The sequence below is a fragment of the Tripterygium wilfordii genome, chromosome 1 (genome assembly GCF_013401445.1).
Source record: "Tripterygium wilfordii isolate XIE 37 chromosome 1, ASM1340144v1, whole genome shotgun sequence".
NCBI lineage: Eukaryota > Viridiplantae > Streptophyta > Magnoliopsida > Celastrales > Celastraceae > Tripterygium > Tripterygium wilfordii.
The window spans coordinates 9,107,732-9,132,393 of record NC_052232.1 but is presented as its reverse complement, the minus strand read 5'-3'; the positions used below and the strand labels follow the sequence as shown (position 1 = coordinate 9,132,393).

General features: G+C 37.2%; 2 protein-coding genes, 1 long non-coding RNA gene and 1 pseudogene across 4 annotated transcripts; 2 read left to right on the top strand and 2 right to left on the bottom strand.

The window, feature by feature from the left end:
* Window positions 1–1,780: 1,780 nt before the first annotated feature.
* LOC119996499 lies at window positions 1,781–7,349 on the bottom strand (annotated as a pseudogene).
* A 427-nt stretch (window positions 7,350–7,776) lies between these two features.
* On the bottom strand, window positions 7,777–9,502 carry LOC119998534. Its single transcript, XR_005468275.1, has 3 exons — window positions 9,300–9,502; window positions 8,857–9,186; window positions 7,777–8,582 (listed from the first exon to the last, which is right to left on the bottom strand). It is a non-coding gene; the product is annotated as an uncharacterized LOC119998534 (long non-coding RNA).
* Window positions 9,503–9,657: 155 nt separating this feature from the next.
* LOC119998526 (multiple RNA-binding domain-containing protein 1) lies at window positions 9,658–18,423 on the top strand. 2 transcript variants are annotated; one of them, XM_038845887.1, is made up of 15 exons: window positions 9,658–9,814; window positions 9,938–10,045; window positions 10,169–10,283; window positions 11,076–12,028; window positions 12,172–12,303; window positions 13,347–13,436; window positions 13,539–13,662; window positions 14,321–14,644; window positions 15,174–15,238; window positions 15,885–16,056; window positions 16,477–16,581; window positions 16,666–16,767; window positions 16,850–17,023; window positions 17,714–17,845; window positions 17,934–18,423. In XM_038845887.1, coding segments are annotated over exons 1-15 (2,772 nt in total). In that variant the 5' UTR covers window positions 9,658–9,812; the 3' UTR covers window positions 18,108–18,423. The 2 variants fall into 2 exon arrangements, with proteins under 2 accessions (XP_038701815.1, XP_038701810.1); XM_038845882.1 differs by lacking the exon at window positions 9,658–9,814 and having other exon boundaries at window positions 9,930–10,045.
* Window positions 18,424–18,765: 342 nt separating this feature from the next.
* On the top strand, window positions 18,766–24,076 carry LOC119986989 (CBBY-like protein). The gene is made up of 11 exons (XM_038831701.1): window positions 18,766–19,077; window positions 19,461–19,510; window positions 19,647–19,710; window positions 20,054–20,102; window positions 20,215–20,283; window positions 21,076–21,137; window positions 21,394–21,474; window positions 22,357–22,511; window positions 22,607–22,691; window positions 23,509–23,652; window positions 23,797–24,076. Exons 1-11 carry the CDS (start codon window positions 18,809–18,811, stop codon window positions 23,903–23,905), a joined length of 1,137 nt encoding a protein of 378 aa, XP_038687629.1. The 5' UTR covers window positions 18,766–18,808; the 3' UTR covers window positions 23,906–24,076.
* Window positions 24,077–24,662: the final 586 nt, after the last annotated feature.

Genomic DNA, 24,662 nt, shown 5'->3' with positions numbered 1-24,662 from the left:
GAGGTGTGTGGGGGAAGAGATGTGGACAAGGTGGAGTATCCTTTAATTATATTGTTTTGGTTAATCCGTTTATACCTTTAATTTGTTGACGTTAATGCTTTTACTTTTAATTCAAAGCATGGACTAGTAGTGGATATATACTGATGATGGGATGATGAGTTTGACTTCTTTGTAGAAAATTTGTGTATTTCTTCTAGTGGACTGATCATTCTTTCAAAAGAAAGTAGGCATGGAGGCTCCAATAAATTTTAACTTAGTCAAGCAAAGTATATTTGATTATTTCGAGGTTTCTCCCAATTTTCTTGGTTTATGAACTTAGTCGTGAACTGACAAATCAATCTTATTATGCAGCCACTTCGTCAATGCTTTGAAAGATTTTTGATAGCATCAGTTTATGAAATTATTCTTCTAAAATGGTTGTTTATGAGAACTAAAAGAACACACATATAATTACCTCATAAAAAAGGTCATATATAGTGCCCGTTTGGTTGACAATTTCAGAGAACATTTGATCGTTCTTGAATCATATATTGTTAAGCTCAGCTAAACGGCCATTTCGGGACACAAATTACCAGACAATTTTTTAACCATAATATGACAATTCTCAAATGGTCACAATTTGAACAATTCTCAAACCATTTAAGCATCATTTTTCAATTATATCCTTCATTTTAAATGAACTGACGATAATACCCTTTCAAACTCATAATGATAAATTGTTTTCTACTTATTTTACTATTTATTTTCATTTGTTATCACGTAATGCATAATACCCCACACATAATTTCTCACAATAATTTTAACACCAATAATTGAATTAAACACTACTAACATTTCAGAATATATATCTATTATCATTTTTTATCAAAATATATATATATATATATATATATATATATATATTACAATATATGCTATCATCAAAATTCTGTGTCACATGGTGTCAATATTGATAGCTTAGATGAGTTGACAAAAATGGCAAGGAGGTGACGGTCACTATCATTTTGAAGGACAGGAGGGACCCCAAGGATCCTTTATTGCCATGCGTTGGTTGGTCACAAGCAAACAAGCATGGCCAATAATAAAAACACGCCATCGTCCTCAACAAGAGTAAGAGATACAATATCTTGCATGGGTAATTAGTGGTTTCTTGCATCACCCCCTATCTTTTGTCCCCTCAGGAATCCATGAAACCTCTATTATTATTATTATTATTATTAACGGAGAACAAGACAAGTTTACTGTTTGGATGAAGTTTCTCACCTAACAACATGATAAGTTGGGTCCAAATCTAATGCGGGATCACGAGGGTATTACTTTCAGATGGAGTCGAATTCAAGACCTTCCGAGTCTATATAGTTTGAGCCCAGAAAAATTCATCGACTAGATTATCAACCTATCACCCAAGTGATTAAAACCTCTATCAATCATGCATGTCATGCATTGTCAAAACATATGTAGACGTGTAGTATTGAAAGTCATCTCTCTTATCTCCATCACAAAGATATTGGCATTCACATACAAGTTCTTGACCAGCGTGATCAATAAAAAGTGCGCCTTCATATAGTTATATTTGGGCCAAGGGAGACCGAAATCATCAGGCCCAGCCCAACATAAAACAACTTCAACGCTCGTAGAATTAGGGCTACACATGGGTCGTGTTAAATGGGTGTTAAAAAATTACAACCCTCGTCCGACCCATTTTTCTTCGGATTTGATATATTTAACCCATATCTGACCCTCATGTACACAAGTTGGGGTCAGGTTTACACGGGTTGGGTCGGATAAAAAATGAATTAAAGAATTCAGAAGCTGAACAACACAGCTGATTAGTCCTTTCAAATAATATGGACATCAAGCATAGCAGTCTAGCAGCTATAACAATGGACTAGTCCTTGTCATTGATTTGTATATAGGACTATTGGTAACAGATCTAAACATTGATGATTCTTTTGGTGCAACTGTTCTTTCAGATGACGGATTCTTGCATTGACTCTAGCAGAGAAGCCAATCCGTGTCATCGTCTGGGCATTCCGTTGTTCTCTCAACCATATATGCTTCTCTGCAACATCTTTCTTGCAGTGCTGCATTTCTTGGATTATATGGTTGTCCATGGGATAGAACAATCGTTGAATGACAATGTGCAGGAAGTATTGTAGGAGAGCAACAACTACTACAAGCAACGTAACGAGCCAATATATTGGTCCAATACCTTCCAAGAGTAGGTGGAATCCTCCTCCGGACGAGCTCACCGGAAATGCTCCATAAGCACACAAGAAGATGTACCATAAGCAAATGATACCCCATGCGAAAACGTGTTGGATCCAAGTGAAGTGAGTGATAATCAGAGCGATTTGGCAGTTGACAGTCCAGATTACACAAGTATATGTAATAGCACCAAGGTGGGTTATGTCTGCAACATGGCCATCGTCTCTGAAAGCAGCGGCGGAGAGAATGTAAATATTTGCGAGGAATATCACCAGAGACGCATCGATGCCATTCAATATCCAATCGATGATACGCTCCCACGTGAAGTATGTGTTCTTCTGGCCTTGTCGATAAAGGGCTGGAAACTAATATTGCAGAGAAAAATAGGTTCATGAGAACTATAGGAGCGCTAGTACATGAAAGGTAGGTGTTTTTTTTAGTATGTACCTGGAGGCAGATATCTGAAGAAATATCCTGCTCAAAGACTCCAAGCGATGAAACAGGCAAAGATGTCAATAACACATTGAACATCACCAAATACCAATCATCGTACAAGATGTCCCCCGAGAAACTTGTATATAGCTCATAGTAAAACAGAGTGAGGCCAAATGCAATGTTCTTATATACAAAGTAGAGAACCTACATGAAGACACCAAGAAAAACTTACTAAGCCGAACACAAACAGAGATCCGAACAGATTATTCGTTGACATATGGTAGAAGTAAATATTTACCATCTTGGAGATTCTCTTGTAGCACCAATGCCTATGAACTCTTAGTAATCTCTCCAAATATCGAAACTGAGGCAATGAGAAGTCGCTGGCCATAACTGCCTACAAAAGATGGCGGCAGAAATTCTTCATACATTAAAGATAATGATGTCTTGGAGAGGAAAAACCTGACAAGACTTACCTGCATTCCTTCCATGCCACTGATTCCAACATCAATATCAGCTTCTTGAATCATTCCAACATCATTTGCCCCATCTCCAACGGCTAAAGTTATCCTTCCAGTGTGTTCCTTTACCAATCGCATAATCTGGAAGTGAAACATTTGTGCAATGGTAGTGTTAGATTAATTGATCATGGAACAGGAATGCTATGTTCATAGGAAACGGAATTTAGGCCTTACCAAAGCTTTCCGCTTCGGAGACACCCGACAGCAAATCACAGAAGCACACTTGACAGCTAGCTGTAAGAACTGGTTCTTTACATCACTTCTCAAACCAATTTCAAGAGATTTTCCATCTATTACCAATGCAAATGGTTCATTTTTGTTGTCTTTATCACACATCACTTGGTAAGAACTTTCAATTTGCTGAAATATGTCCTCTTTCATAGCCTGAAAACTAGAAAAGAAGAGAACCTATCATTACCAGCTCATTCATCTTCAATTCCTATGAAATGGCTCTGGCTGACATGCTGAGTACTTGAGAACAAATGTTCCGTAAACCTACTCGAGAATGTAAAAAGTATTGGGCCAAGAATTGTTATGGCAGAACATATTTTCTCGGTTATGAGAATGGTACATGAATGCCCATAAATATCAAAATAAAATTTTACCTTTATCTGGTAGTTAGACTCAGATTCGTTGCTCAAACTTACATGGATTTGCTTCATGTCCTGCCGAAGTAAACTGCAAGCAAACCTGCATATTGACAAGGAAACCAAAAAAGGAACATGCTTCAGCTATCATGCAGTTAATTTTTGTACTCCTTTATTTTCGTTTCTTCTGTAACATTGTACTACTCATGTAGAGTTAAGTAACACTGAAATGATCACAAACCTTACCCAATGTTAACTGCAGTTTCCTTTTTGTCACCAGTGAGCAGCCATATTTTCAGCCCTGCTTGAGCAAGTTTATCAATGCACTCCAGGACCTGTATTAAGTAGAAGAAAGTAAGTCAGTCAAAGGTAAAATAGCTTATATGTAGACTCCTGTTATTGCAAGTTACACAATATGGCTACTCTTAGTGTGGCAACCAGTACCTTCAATTGGCAAATTCCAGCTATAAAGTAAAATACTTGCAGTTGATATGTATATATATATATATATATATAGCACAGAATTATTCTAGGATTGGATGATTAAACTACCAGATTCCATACATTTCTTAAGAGAGACACACAGAGAGGTCGATAGACTAACCCCTTTTTTTGTAACTTGTCTTCCACTGCAGCAACTCCTAATAAAAGTAAGTCTCTTTCAATCATTTCTGTTGATTTTTCTAGTAGTTCTTCTCTTTCTGGACCTATTGTAGTTTTTGCTTGTGTAAATATTTCATTCCAGTTTTCATACTTCGCAACCCCAATTTTCGATAAGCAAAAGCCAAGGTGCGCAATCCATCTTCCGCATAATTTGAGAGATGTGAAGTGGTTGCCTCTTCGTATATCCTGCCTTTATCCCCAAGCCTATCAAATATAATGCTGGGAAAGGAAACCAATAGAAGAGATCAGGATTCAGAAGCTCTGAATGTGATTCTGAACAATCATTGAAAGTGATCAATCCGAAATGGAATGATGAGACTGTATTTGCATTGCAGTATGCTATTGTAGTATTTCACACAAACAGCTTAATCTGGGTTGTCAAATCATACCTATCAGGACCTTTGCAAAGGAAGAGGATTTCTCCGTCTTCATTGCTGACTATTACAGACATTCTCTTGCGAGAAATGTTAAACTCCGACAAATTTAAAAAGCTCGTACCCCCTGAATATAGTCTTGATATCAAAATTCCGTATTAAAATGTAAAAAAGAACAGCATGAAAAAATTAGTGGCAAGTAAAAAATCACTCTGATAGACACAGAATTACAGGAAGATTACCCCTCTACTTGCTTGCCAGAGTTGGGGTCAAGCTCCTTGACAACCATCACAGATTGGGATCGTCGACAAAACTGGAATCCCAATTCCTATGAAGCAATCAGGAAAGCCACTTCTTCTGGTGACTCTGCCTCATACTTCAGCTTATCAGTTTGTCCATCTTCGATGGGTATGCCGGTGTGACATAGAGGCATGACCCTGAGGAGCATTGTTATGTCAGACAAGTTTGATCTATATATCCACTTTTTGTTCATGAGTCTGTCATCCTTGAAGTTAAATCCCTTGATAACAGATTTTTTTCCCACGTCAGAGATTCTCGAGTTTCCAGTATTTGAGATATCCATATTTTCTTTGGAACCTAGAATGACCTTTTTGGTGTTAGGATCACCCACAGAGAACTCAAACATTTCCAAGCTTTGGCTTGTATCACATTCATCAACGCTCAATCGATAGGCCTCAACATCAATGTTCATTCTTTTCAATGCAGTGAGATCAATGTCAGCTATATCTCCCCCATATGAAGCTCCTGCAATTGAGCACTTCCTGAACTCCATCTGGTTACATGTCAAAGTCCCCGTTTTATCCGACAAAATCATTTCTACCTGACCAATTTCTTCATCCAAGTTTGAAGTTCTGGCTCTACCTGACTGGCCTGTCTCTTCATCATACAACTTTATATCTTTGTTGATGAACATGGCCTGTAAAACTTTGACAACTTCAATGGAGACGTAGAGAGAAATAGGGATCAAGTAGCCGTACAATATAAGGGCTCTTACAAACTGCAGGATTGCTGAAACCAAGGGATTCGACGGATTGAACAAAGGATCAACATTCTCCAAAAGAAGGTACCACCATTTACCCATGTTAGTTTTTATAACCACTGTGCAGCCAATGGCAGAGACCAAAGAAATCAACACCAGCATTGAGAATAGAAGGTAGATAACTTTGTCCATTTGCCTTTCAATCCGACTATGTTTAGAAGGAGACTGCGTGGAGTTTCGAACAACTTTTGTGTCATGCCCACTGAATATAACTACACCATAAATGTAATCAACATTTCGAAGTTTTGAATCTCTTAAAAGTACTTGAGCAGGGCATAAGAGATAAGATTCATTGCCAAACTCTAGGTTCCCCCACAAAAGTGTACAGATTTGGATTCGGGTCCTCACACCTCACAGTGGCTTCAAAATTACTGAAATCTTTATCCTCTTTTGGGCGAAGTGTGGATTCCAAGCTTCTTTTGATTTTCAGATTTGTCTCTCCATCAAGGTTCATGGTCTCTACATAACAAACACCATCCTCATAGCTGGAAGATAATAACAGGAGATCACTTGGAAAATTCTAGTTCTTGTTAACTTTACCAACATCTCCTACTGATAATTCTCTCCATAGCTTATCTACAAAAGTGCCGTTTCCTGAATGAGCCTTGACAGTTCTAGAATTTACACTCAAATCCTGCAAACAAGGTTTAGGAACAAATTTTAAAACAACATTCTTAAAGTCTTCTTAAAATTACAGAAACAAACATTAGCATAAAGTTCAACACCAGGAAAACATATGCATGTCAGAATATCACTACCATGCAGACCATTGTCCATGTTGCAGTTCATCTATAGGCACTTGCCATTATAGGCAACAGGACATTATCTATCTTCTTGACAGATCAGAGTATGATTTCATAGTTAAACAATTAAAATATGCAAGTCATCCAAATACAAACATATGTGAAACCCCAAAATAGATCGACTCTAAGACTAAAAGCATGTTAGAATCTTGCAGCAAAGACGGAAAATCCAAAGTGAATTGTGGTGGATGATCTACTAACACAACATTCTAAAGCATTATGAGTGTCGATAGCTGATAATGTAGGAAGAAAAAAAATGCAATAAGTGTTGCTTGTTCTAAATTACCTGTAAGAACCTTTGCCAATCCTCTGCAGCCTCTTTAAGCATGCTAATCCCCACCACAAAAACCAATGGAGCAATCATACTTACTGGAGAGAAAGGGGTCAAAGAAGTGACAGACAACACTGCTGCCAGGAGAAAATAAAGATTGGCTACTCTTCGGAATTGCTCAAAGAGAGCTTTGGGAAGAAAAGTCAAAAGTCACAACATTGTACTTGGTAGAGGAAATATGGTTATTGGGGTACTTGTATGGTTTCTTCTGGTGAAGTTGAGGCTCATTGCAGAAAACCACCCCTGAGAATCCTGGCTGTCCAAAAAGCTCCTGAACTGAAGCATGATAAGATACGCAAGGTCGAAAACATGAGAAAGCATACGGCTTGCTCAATCTCAGCTTTCCTCTCTTTGTTGACTCTGCCATCACGATAAGATCTCAAATTTTCATCAATGAAAAGAGAGAACTTTCTACAATCAGATAATATTCAGAACTGACAATTCAAGCTGACTTTTGTAGTATAATAGCTCAACAATGATGGCCTTTCTTCAACATACAACGGTGGAAACAAAACAACAGAATACACAGAAAAGAAATCAATCACTGAATCTAGGTGAAGGTACTCAATAATGTATTTTCCTTGACTGTCACTTTATAGTTCACTACTCTGAACTGCTCATTGTTGTTTGAGAGACTTCCTATGCAAAAGTTTGGCCTTTCTTGGATTCATCAGGCCTGCCATAAGCAACCCAATATATATATATATATATATATATATATATATTTATTTATTTATTTATTTATAAACAGAACCAGTAATTCAGATATTTCGTCAATCTTGCTGGATTCCTACTTGATCAAACAATTGAAATTCATGTATTTGGGTGTGGGAGAAAGTACAAATATATCATAAAAGTCAACCAAACCCAGACCAATATTACATTAAAATTAATATATTGCCATTTGTAACAACCCAAATGGCATTCCATAGATATAGAATTTTCTTGATCTCAAAAGGCTACTAGTGCAAGACCTACTGTAATACTACATTGTAGCAATCACCAGCCACTCTTCTTATCCACTTGTTTCTTGAGAACGAAATGAAAGGGAAAGAACTATGGGGAGGAATTTTACGAACAAGTCGACGAGTGGTTTTTCATTTATTGTTGACATCTGTGTATATTTGATGTCACCTCAACAGTGCCTAGTAGCTTTGCATCAACCTTGCCAAATAAATAAGCTGAAATCAATGTGCATTGAAAGCATTGAACTGCTTCTTTTTTTTCTGAGCTTCACCGCCTGGTCCACAGATCACAATACACTAATAAAGATGAGACCTTGTATGCATCAACACCCATGGGGCCTGTATTGGCCAGCAGAACTATGGACAGAAGTCAAAATTTTAGCTGCTCAACATTCGTTCTGATAATGGAGGAAGGAACTGAGACCAGAAACCAAATAGGCAGAAAATCTGTACACTCTTAACAGCAAACAGAGTGTAAAATAGAGTGTGAAATAGATCAAACCAACCTTGGCAATCACAATTGGAGAGACATATGTGGACTTGCCAGAGGAGTCGAGGACTGGAGCCTGGAGGCCATGGTGTATAATGAAAGGCACTACTTCCTCAAGAATCTTCCAAATGTTACTTATTACCCCCTAAAAACCATTGAAAAAGCCAAGTTTATTAACGATATGCATGAGGATTGAGAAATTTTCAAAGACCGTCACAGTTAGCTAATGCTTCCAATACTCGGCAATTTTCATTTTAGATGATATATATATGTTAACCATAAACATATATGAAACAGATTCACCTTTGAATCACATATAGAAGCATTCATTTTGCCGTATGTTAACCAAAGGAACAAATTAACAGCAAAAACCTAATCCTTAACAACAATATTTATGCCAATGGAAGTAAAAAACAAACCTTGAACTTGAGAGAGTTAAGATAGCAAGAACAGCAAGCATTCCATCCATGACTGTGAATCATATTTTTACATCCAAGAGATTGTCCGCTCTTGGTAGAGGCATTCCTACCCTCCCGCTCGATTTTATTTAGGAAATAATCTCGTCTCCCCCACACGAACCCATAATTTCTTTAGTAATAATCCTGCCTCTCCACTGGAACCAATAATTTTCTGGAATAAATCCCTGAGGCGAGAGTACGAATGCCGTAAAAGTACCCAGAGCCGATAAATGACACAGTATGCACCATTCCATCCTCTCCATCATCACTCTTGATGATTCTGGAAGTTAACTACAACCACCACACACCAAAATTAACCTCTTATACATTTTCACACAAAGACATGCATACAAGTTCGCACATTTTCAGGTTTTGATTCTAGGAAGCGTATAAGACGGACTTACCTTACCGGACTGAAGAAGAATTCGAGTGGAATTGCACCCATTAGATAGGATCCGAGGGGTCACGGACATGGGTGACGGGTCGGAGCTGCCGCTACCCCAGGGTTACTATATGAGTCCAAAAGAGAGAGCCTGGAATACAGGTCGTGATTCGGAGCCGGTTCGAGGCTAGAGGAGCGCGGCCGGCGAGTGGTCCGGTCGCCCGCTACTATAGCTGTAGCCGTTGATGATTTTGTCTTATTTGGATTATACTGATATTTTTATTAAATTGAAATAAACCTATTTAAAAATTATCGGAAAAATAATGGCTAAATAGTAAATAAGAAAAAAGGAATAAAACCCTGGATTTCCTATAAACCCACACCACCGCCTCACCGCCACACCAAGACCTACAAAATCAGACTCTAATCTGCTGCCTCCACCGTCTCCGGCTAGCGTTGTCCCTCGTAACTTTCCTTCCGTATATGCGTCTAAGCTCCGTCGTTGTCGTTGGTCGTAAGTCGAAGCGACCGCAACATGTGAGTTCATTTATATTTCTTCTAAATTGTTTCAATTCACTCGAACTCTCTTTGTATTTCTTCAGTCAAATTGTCGACGGAGAAAAAAAATTTGTAATCGTTGTTTTGATTGAGAATGTGCAGGTCTAGGGTATGTGTGAAGAATTTGCCCAAATATGTTGCCGAGGATCGATTGCGAGAGTACTTTTCGCAGAAAGGGGAAATAACTGACGCCAAGCTTATGCGTACCAAGTACTCTGTTGCATTATTTTGTGCAATTTTCTCTTTTAATTACCTTTGTATATTTCTATATTGGAGTGAATACTGGATTCTGATCGCTATTGTATGGTTTCTGATTTGGTGGGAGATCATTAGGGATGGGAATAGTCGGCAATTTGCTTTTGTTGGATTTCGTACGGAGCGTGAAGCAGAGGAAGCTATCAATTACTTCAACAAATCTTACCTTGACACTTGCAGAATCACTTGTGAGGTTTGTAGTTTTGTTGATTGTCTGGCTCTTCCTGTCCAAAAGCTTTCTTTAATTTATACGTCTTAGTTGTTAATTTAATTGGGTGTGGCACTTGGAAGTCTAATGTTAGTACATATTTTCCTTGGTTAGGAAGTATTGGAGAAGTACAATTATCTGTTGTATTGATTTGGTGTCATTCAACTGATTTTTAGAGTGAATAATTTTCAATAATTGAAATATCTTTTCAATTGTGTTTCTGCCTCACTGTTTTCTGATTGCTTTATTGTGAGTGAATTTAAAATTTGCGAACGAAAACTTCCTTTTTTTCTCTTCAGAATTTACTCCACTACGCACAATTTGTAAAAGCATTTAAAACCTTACACTCACTGATATTGTTTGTGCTTCAATGACTGGGATCTGGGAAACAACTTAAGGTTACTTTACCAGGGGCCTGCTGTATTATATTGAGTGCTTCAAAAATGCTGGTGCAAATGTACATACATGTAACAGAATATTGGTTTTTCAACTCAAGGATGAGTAGACTGCATTTTTCGCTTGGGAAATTCTTGCGCTATACTGAATTTAGACGAGTAGGCAGCAGTAACTTTCTGATAAAATGATCGAATGTTCTTCTGAACCATCAGGTGGAGTAGGTTAGAGATTTACAGCTTGAGATAATAGAAAATAGTGAACCCAATAAATGTTGGGTGGGGGGGGGGGGGGGTGCTGGAATCTCCATGAACACATGTATGTTTGAGAAAATGATTTTGGCTTTCAAAGTTGGCGTGTGACAAGTTTATTTATATTGTTCAGCTTGCTCGGAGTGTTGGAGATCCAAATATTCCTCGTCCTTGGAGCCGACATTCTTCAAAGAATGAAGAGAAAAAGATCAGTGATGTTACTAATGTGACTGGTGCAAGAAATTCAAGCCTAACAGGTGCCAAAGGTGAGAGAAAGAAAAGTGCAAAAGGAGATGACATTGATGACCCTCGGCTTCAAGAATTTCTTCAGGTCATGCAGCCGCGCACTAAGTCAAAACTGTGGGCAAATGACGCACTGATTAGTCCCTCAGTTGACCTAAATAGCAAAGTTGAAGAAAAACAAACTCAAGAAAAGAAAGTGACAGAAAAGTCAGCTCGAGAAAAGAAAGTAACAGAAAAGTTAGCTCGAGAAAAGAAAGTAACAGAAAAGTCAGCTCAAGAAAAGGAAGGACCAGAAAAGTCAGCTCCAGTGTATGTTGAGACAAAGGAAAAAAATACTGATGCCACGAAGAAATCACATAATGTAGCCCATGATGAAGCCATTTCAGATATGGATTACTTCAAGACTAGGGTTAGGAAAGAGTGGTCCGATTCAGAGAGTGGTGAGGAAATTGGTGATGGTGAGTATGACGTAGACAGAGATGATGATCTAGCCAATTCAGAGGGTGCTAACAATGTTCATGAAGACAAGGACGACGACGACGACGACGACGACGATGACGATACCGATTCTGATTCCGATTCCGATGATGATGATGATGATGATGATGATGATGAAGATGGTGATGATGATGTTTCTCATAAGGCAAGCCTTATGGACGAAGATGGTCAGAATGTAGAGCCAGGGCGAGAAGCTGCCAGAACAGCCATTGAAGGCCCTAGTGAAGATTCTGATGGTGAGAAGAATCTTGAACCTGGAAACCCATCCTTAAATTTCGAAGATGAGAGAGATGAAGTTCTTGAAAATGATAGGCTTTTTGTCCGGAATCTGCCATATGCTGCAACGTATGCATACTTGTGCCTTCTTAATCTGTGTAGTTTGGTGACTAATATGCTCTTCTAAACAAGTGCTGGTTGTTTCTTTCTTGTTGGCTCTTACACATTATGTTTAATGGAATTTAATTGCCAGTGTGTTTTTGATAGGACAGTGAGGATGATCTGCAAGAACTCTTCAGTAAATTTGGCAGTATCTCTCAGGTCCATGTTGTTGTTGATAAGGATACAAAGCGGTCCAAGGGAATTGCCTACATTCAATATGCGCTCCCAGAATCTGCTTCAAGGTACTTGTTTGCAGTTCACAGCTTATTACTTGGTAGTATTTGGATGGTGGTTGTGATAACTCATTATTTCAAATTTGCACAAATACGAATTTTACACTTGTAGCAAGACATTTCAATCTCTTAGCAATCTTAGGAGGGTCTAAATTATATCCTTAGCATGACTTAGATTGTGTGGGCTGCTTGAGATTGGTCTTACATTCTGAGGCTCTCCTATCTGCATGTTCTGAAATGCTTGTATGGACCAGGGTGTTTCACCAGAACATTGTATAAAATTACTATATGTAAATCAAGGATGCAGCAGGAACTATTCTGTCTGGATGCTTATTCATTGTCCGTTTAAGGTTATTAACTAAGGTGGAGAATATGGAACTAGTTTCTTGTGAGTGCACTACTTAACAAACTTTCATGGGACATTATTATCCTCCTCAACCTTTGGTTTTCTGGAAACGGTTTTCTTTTTATGTTTATATTTGAAATTTTGAGGATCAGCTTCGCCTTTATTGTTGGTAGTATGTCTTACAAGGTTTGCGATTTCAAAGGCGATTTGATCAATTTCAGCTGCACGTCTAGCATTTTTATTCTCTGGGATCACCAGAACTAAGGCCCAGTGAGTCACCAACCATATTACTAAACAGTGACACCTACTTGCTTGTTCGACACCAGATCTTGATCCTGCTCTTCTGGGGAGGCCATTGCAATTTGAGAAATTTGAGATCCCTCTTTTGCAAAGGAGTTTTGACAATATTACTTTTGAGGCCCCTTTCTTGTGAAGGAGTTTTTATAATATTACTTGGCTTCTGTTCACCCATATTTGTTACAAAGAAATATGGCATAAAACGGCTTGGTGAACTCAATTTGATTTTGTATCATGCGGATAATTAAAAAATTGCTTCAACTTCAAAAAGGTGGCCTTCAAGTTTCAGTCTTCGAAAAGATCTTGAGCTATGCCATGCATACCCTAATAATTGCTATCTGAGCATGCACTTGTCTTTTTCGCCTGTGATTATGACAATTTATTTACAGTTTTATGGACGTTTATGCAGGGCATTAGAAGATTTGGACAATTCAATTTTCCAAGGCAGGCTATTGCATGTCATGCCAGCAAAACAGAGAAACCCTTCGAACAAGGAAGAGTAAGTACCATTGTTATGTCATGGGGCTCCTTCACCTTCCACTTTCCTGCTTCATGTTATTTTCTTCCATCATGATGAAGCTGCTTTGGTTAATTTCTGTAGGAATAATGTTCCTGATAGCCATGCTTCAAAAACTCTCAAGCAACGGAGGGAGCAAGAAAGGAAGGCATCAGAAGCTAATGGAAATACAAGATCATGGAATAGTTTGTTTATGCGCCCTGATACGGTAGGCTATAGGGTGATACTATAACATACTACACATTAATAGAGAGAGTTCTCTTGGCGAACTAGTCTTGAGAGATTCACCATCAATAAAATTAAGTTTCAAGATTGATCCCTGTGAATTTTTGAAATTGATAATATATTTGAACCTGATGGCAGAGTATGCATATTGTTATTTTGAAAAGGCTTCTCATTGAACTTACTCACTGCATGATTACCATCAGTTAGTGGTCAAGTAAATTACCAATGAGCCATGGCCATGACCTTCTGACCCTTGTCTGCTTTTATCATTAGCATGTGTTTCAGGATGCACACATAGCCATGAGTGTGACTACCAATGGAAGAGTATGCATATTGTTTTTTTGAAAAGGCTTCTCATTGAACTTACTCACTGCATGATTACCATCAGTTAGTGGTTAAGTAAATTACCAATGAGCCATGGCCATGGGCTTTTGACCCTTGTCTGCTTTTATCTTTACCATGTATTTCAGGATGCACACATAGCCATGAATGTGACTACCAAGTGCAAAATAACAGTAACCTTCACATAATATATTTTTGTTTAGGTCTAATGTTTACTGGAACTTTCTGAACTTGCTTATTCGTTCTATGTTGTTCTGAACTTTGGGCTTATTGTTTTCCTGCTTCTATATATGTGATAGGTTGTTGAAAACATAGCTAGGAAACTTGGTGTGAGTAAAAGTGATTTACTTGATCGGGAAGCTGATGATCTTGCTGTACGAATCGCTTTGGGAGAAACTCGAGTGATCACTGAGACTAAGAAAGCTCTTGCAAATGCTGGTGTAAATGTCACACGTTTAGAGGAATTTGCTGCTGGGAACAATGAGGGCATGAAACGAAGCAACCATGTTCTGCTAGTTAAGAACTTGCCTTATGGTTCTTCTGAAAGTGAATTGGCGAGCATGTTTGGGAAATTCGGGAGTTTGGACAAAATTATTCTTCCTCCAACCAAAACTTTGGCCCTGGTATCTGCCTCGGGTTTCTCTTTCTCTCATTGTATTGTTGTTAATTTGTTCATTTTTCTGAGATGTTGTACGTAATACCCTATTCAATAAATTAATTATGTGATTCCTGTTGGTGCTGCTTATCAATAAGAGTAACCTTACACATTCCTGAACTAATGAACTTTAAATTTCACAGCCAAAATGTGTCAAGTATTTAACTTTGACACTGTCAATTGGGGCATAGAACTTCTTTTACTGCATTTGCCACACTTTTCTTGATAACCAGAATATTGTAGTGCATGAGAATTTTCAAGCACTTGGTGGTATTATTTGTGTATTGGTTCCCGTCTTTTGATGTTTCTATGCTATAATGTGTGAAGAGTATTGTTGTTGTACCCTTTTTTTCGATGTGGTACATTACTTAATGCTGGGAAGTTAGTGTGAAATTCTTGATATGTGATGAATTTAGGTTGTTAGGTTTTACTAATAATTTTCTATCTGTGGTACTCAAACCTCCATTTTCAACTTTTACCTCAAACCTCCATTTCAGGTAGTTTTCCTTGAACCAGCTGAAGCCCGTGCTGCTTTTAAAGGTTTAGCATACAAGCGCTACAAGTAAGTTCATCTTCTTTTCTTTCCCTTCTTCTTTTTAAATATTAGTTTCTAAAAATACAGACGCTGAAAGTTGCTACCTTTTAATTTTCCATGCGAAACGAGAATGGTTCTTTTATTTGTCTACCTTCTTATGTTTCAAAAGCTAAAGCAAATAATTTGATACTCTCTTATCTGGGTTATAAAAAGTTCTTTTACAATCCTAACATTGTTCAAAGCAACATTTTAGTAAAAATTTATTTTTTATTGTTGATGAAAATCTGGTAATCCCTTTGCTAATGATATGTTTCTGAAACTCCAGTTGAGGTTTAATAGAAGAACTAGGTGCCGAAGGTAGACTCAAATCATATTTTAAAAATAGTTTATTTGGACATGATTTTTTTCCTTGTTTTACACAGCCTTGAAATTTAAAGAGCCAATCTTTCTACTTCAGACTCTGGAAACTTTATTTTTGTGAACATTCCTAGATTTCTATTCCTACGCTCTTTTAATCTGAAGAAAGTATGAAGTTCTAAAGCATTCTATCCTACATGGTTCTATGACGTACAATTATTCTCTTATGCTTGATATGGATCTGTTGAATGTTATACCTTTTGCTTTGGGGAACTCTGGATTTGAAAATAAGTTCTATTTGTTCATATTTATCTAGAGATGCGCCATTATATTTGGAATGGGCTCCTGGTGATATTCTTAGTCAAAATTCAGCCTCTGAGAGTGATAACGTCAATGCTGTTGTTGGTGAACGTGATCCTAAGCTGGTGATGTTAGAACAACATGTGGAAGGCATATCAGACATGGATATGGATCCTGATAGAGTTGAGGTGTGACACATTAATTTCTCTCTTACATTTTTTTTTCTATTTTTCTTCGTGGTGGGTGTTCATGCTGCATCCTCTTATTCTCTTTACCGTGCACTGCCCTTCTGTTGTGTGCTTTTTGACAGTTTTGTTTCTGTTATGTTATTGCCGTGCTTCTTTTTGTTTGATGGTGAGTTTAGCCTTTATAAAATTTGCTACTGGTTTGCAGTATTATGCTAAGCTGTGTAACCAAGGGATATTTGATTTATGCCTCTTCTGATAATTTTAGCTGAATTTCCTTTGTATTAACCAGGAAAATCTGCAGCTTTGTGGGTGATGTGTATGCCTCATTTTGCCTACATCTATTTTCAAGACTCATTCTTGATTTTTTGCTTTTATGCTTGTATCACGATCTCTATCTTGATTTTTGCTTTTACACTTCAGTCTCGATCTCTCTTTGTGAAGAACCTGAATTTTAAGACATCAGATGAGAGTTTAAAGGAGCATTTTAGGGAACACCTGAAGGAGGGGGAAATTATGAGTGTTAAGGTAATGATCTGATTGTTAAATCCTCAACATCGATTTTGTTGGTGGTATTTATCTGATGTTTTGATCATGTTCTGGCATATGCAGGTAAAGAAACATTTGAAAAATGGTAAGAATGTTTCTATGGGTTTTGGCTTTATGGAATTTGATTGTGTGGAAACTGCAGCAAATGTTTGCAGAGATTTACAGGTAACTAATACTACCAAGTCTACAGCCCTCTCATGTAAATTTTACTGTTTAAAATTGACACCCTTAATGGTTACTCTTTAAGGGTACTATTTTGGATGGACATGCTCTTAACTTGCAACTCTGCCATGCCAAGAAGGATGAACAAGTAGTGAAAAGGGTCGACAAGGATAAGAGTTTAACAAAATTACTTGTGAAAAATGTAGCTTTTGAGGCAACAGAAAAAGACCTGAGACAGTTGTTCAGCCCATTTGGCCAGGTAAATATATTGTTCCAATAGTGTAACTATGCATAATATGTTTCCATAATTAAGGGCTCACTTAACCTTGTAATTTATGTTAATTGCGAGTCTTAATTGCTGTATGACATCAACATGAACCCATATTTTCATTTTCATGAATATTATAGGTCTTGAGACAAGAATGACTTGAAATGCATGAATTCATGTTTCCTTTTTGTGCATAGGATTTGTCCGTAACAATGACGTCAGTTTTTTCAGTTTTTACATCTGCTTTTTTATTATCAGGCACTTTAAACTAGCAATGCAACATCTGGCCTTAAGTGACTGGAAATGCTATAATTGTCCTCCCGTAACTATCCTGGAAGTCTTTTTTAATAGGTTTGGGTTTTTGTTATAGGTTAGTTTTAGACATCTCATTGATGGGGACAATGGACATTTGTGGCTTGACTTATTCTAACTTAAGTAGTTCCTTTCTAAGAAACTGTTGGGTGATTTTCATTTTTATATTTGCCAGTCAATTTTGCCTGTTACATGCTTATGATATAATGGGTTTCCTTCTGATAAAAAGGTACCGGCCAAGATCAAAAGGATAGAACTCTTTTTTGGGTGTTGTTGCATATGGAAGTTGTGATGTAGATGATACTGATCTCCATAAGATATTTGTTATGCTTTGCTGACCGACTCTTTTAATTGCTTGCTACCTTGCAGATTAAGAGCTTAAGGCTGCCAACGAAGTTGGGGAATCATAGAGGGTTTGCATTTGTGGAGTACATTACAAAACAGGAGGCACAGAATGCACTTCAAGCCCTCTCAAACACTCATTTATATGGGCGGCATCTGGTAAGTTAATCTCCTAGCTTGTTTAGTTATGCTCTGCTCATATCAATTTGGATAAGAACAGCTACTAAAGCTGCATATGATTTGTCAGGTTTTGGAGAGAGCTAAGGAAGGTGAGAGCTTGGAAGAATTACGGGCTCGAACAGCAGCTCAGTTTACTAACGAGCAAAACGGTTTCCAAAATCCAACTAAGTTATCCAGGAAGAGGAAGCATATGGCCTTGTTAGATGAAGGAAAAATGAAGTTTGAAAGGATTGGTGATTAACCTCAAATCTTGTTGCCATTTAATATATTAATTAATTAGATCATGTCACATTTTTGCTTGTAGGGGCTGCAAGTCCTACAAAATGTAAAGCGAGTGAATGCCTTGGCCCTTCGTTAATTGGATTGATGGGAGGGGATAGATGAGTTAGATTAACTCATGTTAGTTTTTGGTTTCCTCTGCCACCTCTATCTCTACAAGGATGGTAACCCTCCCTATTAATGAGTTTGCTTCAATGAATCTTGATTCTTGATCATACATTTTCATACTTATTATGGAAGGTCACGTACTCACCTAATAATATTATGCTTGTGTATTACACTATTTTTTTCATAGTTAAGGTGGTGGTTTTGTATCAACAACGGATCGTTGAGCGGGAGGTTGTGAATTCAAGTCTCATAAGTGTTTTCATTATTGTAATTTGTGAGATTATTGTAATTTGCGAGATGTGTAATTGCTCAATCCAGTGTGTGTTAATATCATATTGATTTATCTTTTCGTAGGCAACAATAATATAATTATTTACAATTTCTAATTATATTTATAATTTTAATAACTATTACAAGGAAGTATATAATATTGGGCGGGTCCGCAAGGCCCACAAACCCGGCTCTTGGGCCATTTGCGGGGCGGGCCTGTGTTTTCTAATAGCAGGTTGAATAGTTGATTTTTTGCCGACTCGGAAGAAATTGTTGGCATTGGTCATGGAAACGGCTTCTTCATGTCCGCTTCTGTACACTCTCCGCCTTGCGAGTTCCCTCGATAACCGCAAATACTGCTATTCGAAAAGCTTCAGCTGCGACCACAGCAGTCTCCATTTACTTCCTTCGTTAACATTCACTTCCCCGAGAAACTTCAGTTTTCCCGGAAAGTATTTGCAGTTCAATCGATTCACAGCTCTCAGCTCTTCCTCCTCCAGTCCCCATGCCCAAAACTCATCTAATGAACTCGCTATTCTTCTTGAAGTTGATGGGTAAGCTTTAATTCTTTCAAATTCAATCTCGGTGATATTGCACTGCTTCGTTTATTGTTTGTTTTAGCTTCCTTTCGGGTATAACTACATTTAAGTGGTGACTATATATATATATATATATATATATCGTGTGTGTGTGTGCGCGGTTAAATGGATTTTCATAATCTTATTCTGATATTGTTTTATGAGTGTTCGGATGTCTAGTGGTGCTATTTATTATATATAATCATTTTAATGTTTCCCCTTTTCGGTTTTGATGAATGATGATGAGTAATTGAATCTGCATGTGCTCTCTATAGAATTTTGTTTATAGAGAATCTCTGTTCTATGTCGCGTACTTCATGATAAGTGTGTGTTTAAATGCAAAATTTCCTGTTTTTCAGAGTCCTCATTGATGCATATCGATCTGGAAATCGCCAAGCCTTCAATGTAGGTGAGGTCAGAAGAAAATAATCATAGTCTTGCACCAAAGGCTTGAGCTTAGTACTCTGCTCACCAATTATGTGATTAGTTATCATCTATTTGTTTTTATGAGTTTCACTTGCTAAGTTTTCTTTGCCCACTATTAGCATTTCAAAAGCTCGGTCTTGATTGCGCGAATTGGAGTGAACCTGTATATTTGGACCTTGTAAGGTACGTAATCCATCTGCATTGCATAGTCCCCAATAGTTGTGTGTTCGTTTTAAGATTTTATGGTGGGATAGGTTATTATTTCTTCACATGGAATTCTCTAAGCCATTTTTTGTGTTGCTTCCGTTTATGTTGTAAATCATCACTTGTAGAAAGTGAAATTCTTTATGCATCAGTTGCTTTATGCATATACTACCTGTGACAAAAGTATAAGCATTATACTACCTGCGACAAAAGTATAAGTGTTATTTAATTGCCTTTTAACAAGAACATCAAAATTGTTCTCTATAAGAATTTATGACGTGTGCCTTGATTGCTTCAAATGTATTTCCTGATTACTTTCTAGGAAGAGTGCCGGGGATGAGGAAAGGATGCTGGTTCTGTACTTCAACCGGGTGAATTCTTTCTCCATAGATGCATTACATTATGAAAAGCTTATCTGATGGTCTCTACATCTCACCTCATTGTCTGATTTTCTTTTTCGTAATCCTGTCTAGTCTCTTGCAGATTGGTTGGCCATCTTCATTGCCCACAAGTGAGAAAGAAGCATTTGTTAAAAGTGTCTTGCGAGAAAAGGTATGGTAGTAGTATTCAGAAGAGCTAGTTACTAGCCAATCACTAGTCATTTGGTGTTGCATTACGGATGTGTTTGCTATTTACGTATTTGTAGGTTATTCCAGATCTGAAGTGGTTAATAGAATGTAGATTTAGGCAGAAATTTATAATCCCAAACATCTCTGTTTTTTTTATCTATATATGGACTGATGGGAAATGGAGAACTAACTTACAGTATTAACTTAAGGATTATAGGACTCCTTTGGTACTGAAGTAGATTGTTTGGAACATGTGAATTAAGCTTCCCATTTCCATTGTGCATAGACTGAGTGATTACAACTTTGGCCTTCTGCTTGATTTTGTTTCACTTGGTTATAGGAATATTTTTTAAAAATTTTTGGCATAAGAGATATAAATATAATAAAGACTTTCAAATCTATCTTTTATAAGTGAAATGGAAGTTTCTTTTCTTTTTTTTTTCTGATTTCTTTTCTGAAGTATAATGGTTTGTCAAAGAGTGGGAATATCAGTTTCAAAGGAACAGAACTTCAGATTGTTTGTATTCTTCCTAATTGTTTTATGGATTGCGTGGTCTACTCCATGAGATTTTTTTGCTCCTTTTTTTGTAGCATTTCCTTTTTTCCTCTTGCTCTAGAATTGTTTTATGGATTGCGTTCTCTATGCTTGTGAAAAGATGACTTGTTCAGATTAACCATCAATGACCGAATTTAATGTATTTTTTTATTTCATCATTTTTATAATTGATGGTCGTCTAAGTTACTAATCAGTTCATCAGTTGTGTACACTATACAGAAACAGGCATTGGATGAGTTCCTGATTTCAAAAGATTCACCTTTACGACCAGGAGTTGAGGGGTGAGGTGTTTCTTTCTGTGTATATGACGAAACCTCTGTGTCACATTCATTCCTGTTAGATATTATGACTTTTAAATCTTGGGAGGGGCTGGAATCCGGGAGACTTAGGGAGATCTCTATGCTTCCTTTTATTTCTATAACTTTCACCATAATTATTTTGCCATTATCTTTTCACTATCTCTTTGAATCTTTCGGATCAGTCTTTCCTGTTTTCCTCTTGATGTTGTAAAGCTAAACCAATATTTTCCTTTTATAGATTTATTGATGACTCATGGAATGAAGGGATACCTGTGGTCATCCTGACATCTTATAGTAAAGGTGGAGACAAAATTTCCAGGTACATTCTATTTTATACAAAACCAATTTATAGTGACAAGATAGTGTAGCTATGGTTGAAATTTATAGCTAGTTTCACTTTGCCAGCTCATGTTCTCAACTCAAGAGGGCATCGCAAAGAATTTCTCTTGTCATTTTTTATTTAGACGGAGAGTAGCAAGATTTTCTTTAAAGAGAGACAGCACGACATAAGGGATATAAAACATATATTACTTTGATGTCTTCTAAATGGCCTAAATCTTAGGCACACTGCTGTCCAACAGGAATCTGCATTACTATGATTGACAACCGAGTGAAAACAGATTAATTTACACTTACAGCAGCAAATGATCCACCGAGCAATGTCCTCCCTCTCTGAAATCCCGTCCTCACTTTCTACGGGCAAGATTTCTTCTTACCTTATGAGGAATATGAGATTATGTTAGCAACTGGAATCTTGCCAGATTCATCACAAGGAAAGCATGTGCGGAGAGACTGATCACTGATGTCATTAGCAGGCTGCTAATGACATCAGTGATCAGTAATAGCAGGATACACATTACATGCTAATTGTAAGAAGTAATTTATTGGTAATTAACTTGCACAATATAGCATATTTGTCGCATGATAAGTACAATGCATATATAATTAATTTTCTGAACGAAGTCATTATTGGCCTTGGTAACTCCTGCTTTATAAGCTTGAACCTAGTTTAAGAATCAGCCACATCATGTTGACACTTGACAGAAGCCGAGACATGATTTTTTTAAAAACTTTAGCTGAAGTGTTCTTTTGACAGATTTATGTGCTTACAATCTTTGATTTCTCGTGTTCTTCCTATTAGTTTCGTTTTAGCTTGCTTTGGGACTTGGTACCTTTTTTCTAATCATTTGGAAAATTTTAGGTCAATTATTGAAAAGCTTGGATTTGAGAGAATTTCAAAGATAAAGATTGTAGGGGATGAGGAAGTTAATCAGAGTTTATATGGCCAACTTGTTCTTGGTAAGCGAATACCATCCGACTTGGATGAGCAGCTAGCTAAAGAAGCAAGCAAAGCAGGTAAGTTACAATTTTGATTTGAAGTTACATGATTTATCTTTTCTTAGTGAATAAAGTTTGATTATTTAGGGCTATATTTTTTATTGCTGGAACAGTTTCTGCCGAAAAACAAAGAGTGGCAGAAGAGGTTGCATCCATGCTAAAGTTGAGTGTCGAGATTGATACTGGCTCATCAGAGAGGTTATTCTGTGAACTTAATTCTCAATTAACTCTACCATCTTACTGGCATCAACTAATATTTATTCTATGTTTTTAAGTTTTGGAAAGATAATTAGCCTTTCTTTTGTTATAAATTTATGATTAATGCAAAGACTTGTAAGAGCAACTCACTATTTTGAAGTCTTGGAATTTTGAATATACTCTGTATCATGTGGATTGTTTTTTGACTGAATGGAAAAATATTAGGTGAAAACACTGTGTATTTGTCAAAGAAAGCCAATAAGTTGAAAAGGGAAAACCAAATTAATTAAGAAACAAATAGTATATTTTTCGCTAAAATCAAGGCCTTTATCCAACCATGTGTGGCCTTGGCTTACATGAATCCACAAGAGAATAGTGGGAATCCAATACATGGATTCTCGATACAATGAGTTTTGAAATAATGTATTTGCATTATGTCCTGATCCAGGATGAACTCAGTAATGTAGTTCAGAATGTTTAGGCTGAGGACGAAACGGTGAGAAATTTCAGCTTAATTTTGGAGCTTAACATGTGAACCCATCTGAACTCGAGGTGAAAGAAAAGTTCTAGTTAGGTGGTTTATGAGTTGCTTTTTCATGACATCCATGTATTAAGGTGATCCCCCATGATGGTCATACACGTGTACCAAGTTTGTGACATCTCTGGCATTGGATGTTTCATGCTTCTGGATAAGATAAAAAACAAATAACAAAAAGGAAGTTTCATGCTCGGTCGTGTTAGTTTTAATATGTGATTTGTTATTTTCATTATTCTCTATGAATTGAAGTTGAAATCTGATATCCTGAGGATTGTCCAGCTTAGAGAAGGTTGTCGCTGCATTGCGTGCTGGTGCGGAATATGCTGGGCTACCGGTCAAAAACTGCATGCTTATTGCAGGAAGCAAACCTGGTGTAGCTGGTGCAGAGAGAATTGGAATGCCATGTGTTGTTTTACGGAGCAGGTAACAAGGCCTGTTTCATACCATTCCATGCAAAATTCAACCATAGTTTTCGGAATGAGGTCTATAAAACATGTTGTAATGCCGCATTTCTTTGAAAAGTATTAGTCTTGCTGATATTATCCCCTAAATTTTTGTTCTCCACAGCCTGACATCTAGAGCTGAGTTCCCCACAGCAGTTGCTATAATGGATGGGTTCGGAGGTGCAGACCTGTCAATAAATAAGCTACTCCAGAAGCGAAGTCCAGGACATTAATTTGAGTTCTGGTTGAGAAATATATCCTCCAAACTTGAACAATTCTATTTTCTCACAGAATACAGGACATGAACCTGTCTAAATACACTTGCTAGAAATAATTCCAAGGAACCCTTCTCTAAAGAACAGGTTTTTTTTAACCTTTGTAGGTATAAATTGGATCTAAGTATATGCAGAAAGCTGAAATCTCAATACCCAAACAGGGTATGGCATTTAGTGAGCCCTGTTTATGGGCAGAGAACATGAGCAAGAGCAGCTACAGAGCTGTTTCATTGCAATCAGTCAAAGGAAGAATTTAAGGACACTACTGCATGTATATCAAAATGGTCAGTTTTTATCTCGTATTGACAGAGTAGCACTTGGTTTATGCACCATGTGACACTATTTAGGGGTGGCAAAAACACTATTTAGGGGTGGTAAAAAATCGATTCTAAGTCGGTTTCTTATCGGATAACGACACGTGTTTAATAAAAAATTTACATGTCTGAACCTTAACTGTTGGATTTCGTATGTATTTAACTAACCCCGGATTGGTTTAAATCCGAATAAATAAATCGGATGATAACCTAATTCGGGTTAGGGTCTAGACAAATAAATTGGGCAATATTTATATGTTTAGACTCGAACTTGATTTTAAACTAGACAAATTTTTGTGTTTGAATCTGAATTTCAAACATATAACTAATATTCAAATTTAGTTTAATCCGGATCGGATAAATTTGATTATCCGGATCAGATATAGTTTTGTCACCCAACA

What these genes read in the sequence shown, in the direction of transcription:
- LOC119986989 (XM_038831701.1), top strand. Translation starts at nt 18,809, where the DNA reads ATGGAAACGGCTTCTTCATGTCCGCTTCTGTACACTCTCCGCCTTGCG. An exon ending in TTACGACCAGGAGTTGAGGG is followed by an intron (nt 21,138 to 21,393) that starts GTGAGGTGTTTC and finishes TTCCTTTTATAG; the next exon opens with ATTTATTGATGACTCATGGA. An exon ending in GGTGGAGACAAAATTTCCAG is followed by an intron (nt 21,475 to 22,356) that starts GTACATTCTATT and finishes GGAAAATTTTAG; the next exon opens with GTCAATTATTGAAAAGCTTG.
- LOC119998526 (XM_038845882.1), top strand. Translation starts at nt 9,930, where the DNA reads ATGTGCAGGTCTAGGGTATGTGTGAAGAATTTGCCCAAATATGTTGCC. An exon ending in AATCTGCCATATGCTGCAAC is followed by an intron (nt 12,029 to 12,171) that starts GTATGCATACTT and finishes TTGATAGGACAG; the next exon opens with TGAGGATGATCTGCAAGAAC. An exon ending in CAACCAAAACTTTGGCCCTG is followed by an intron (nt 14,645 to 15,173) that starts GTATCTGCCTCG and finishes CCTCCATTTCAG; the next exon opens with GTAGTTTTCCTTGAACCAGC.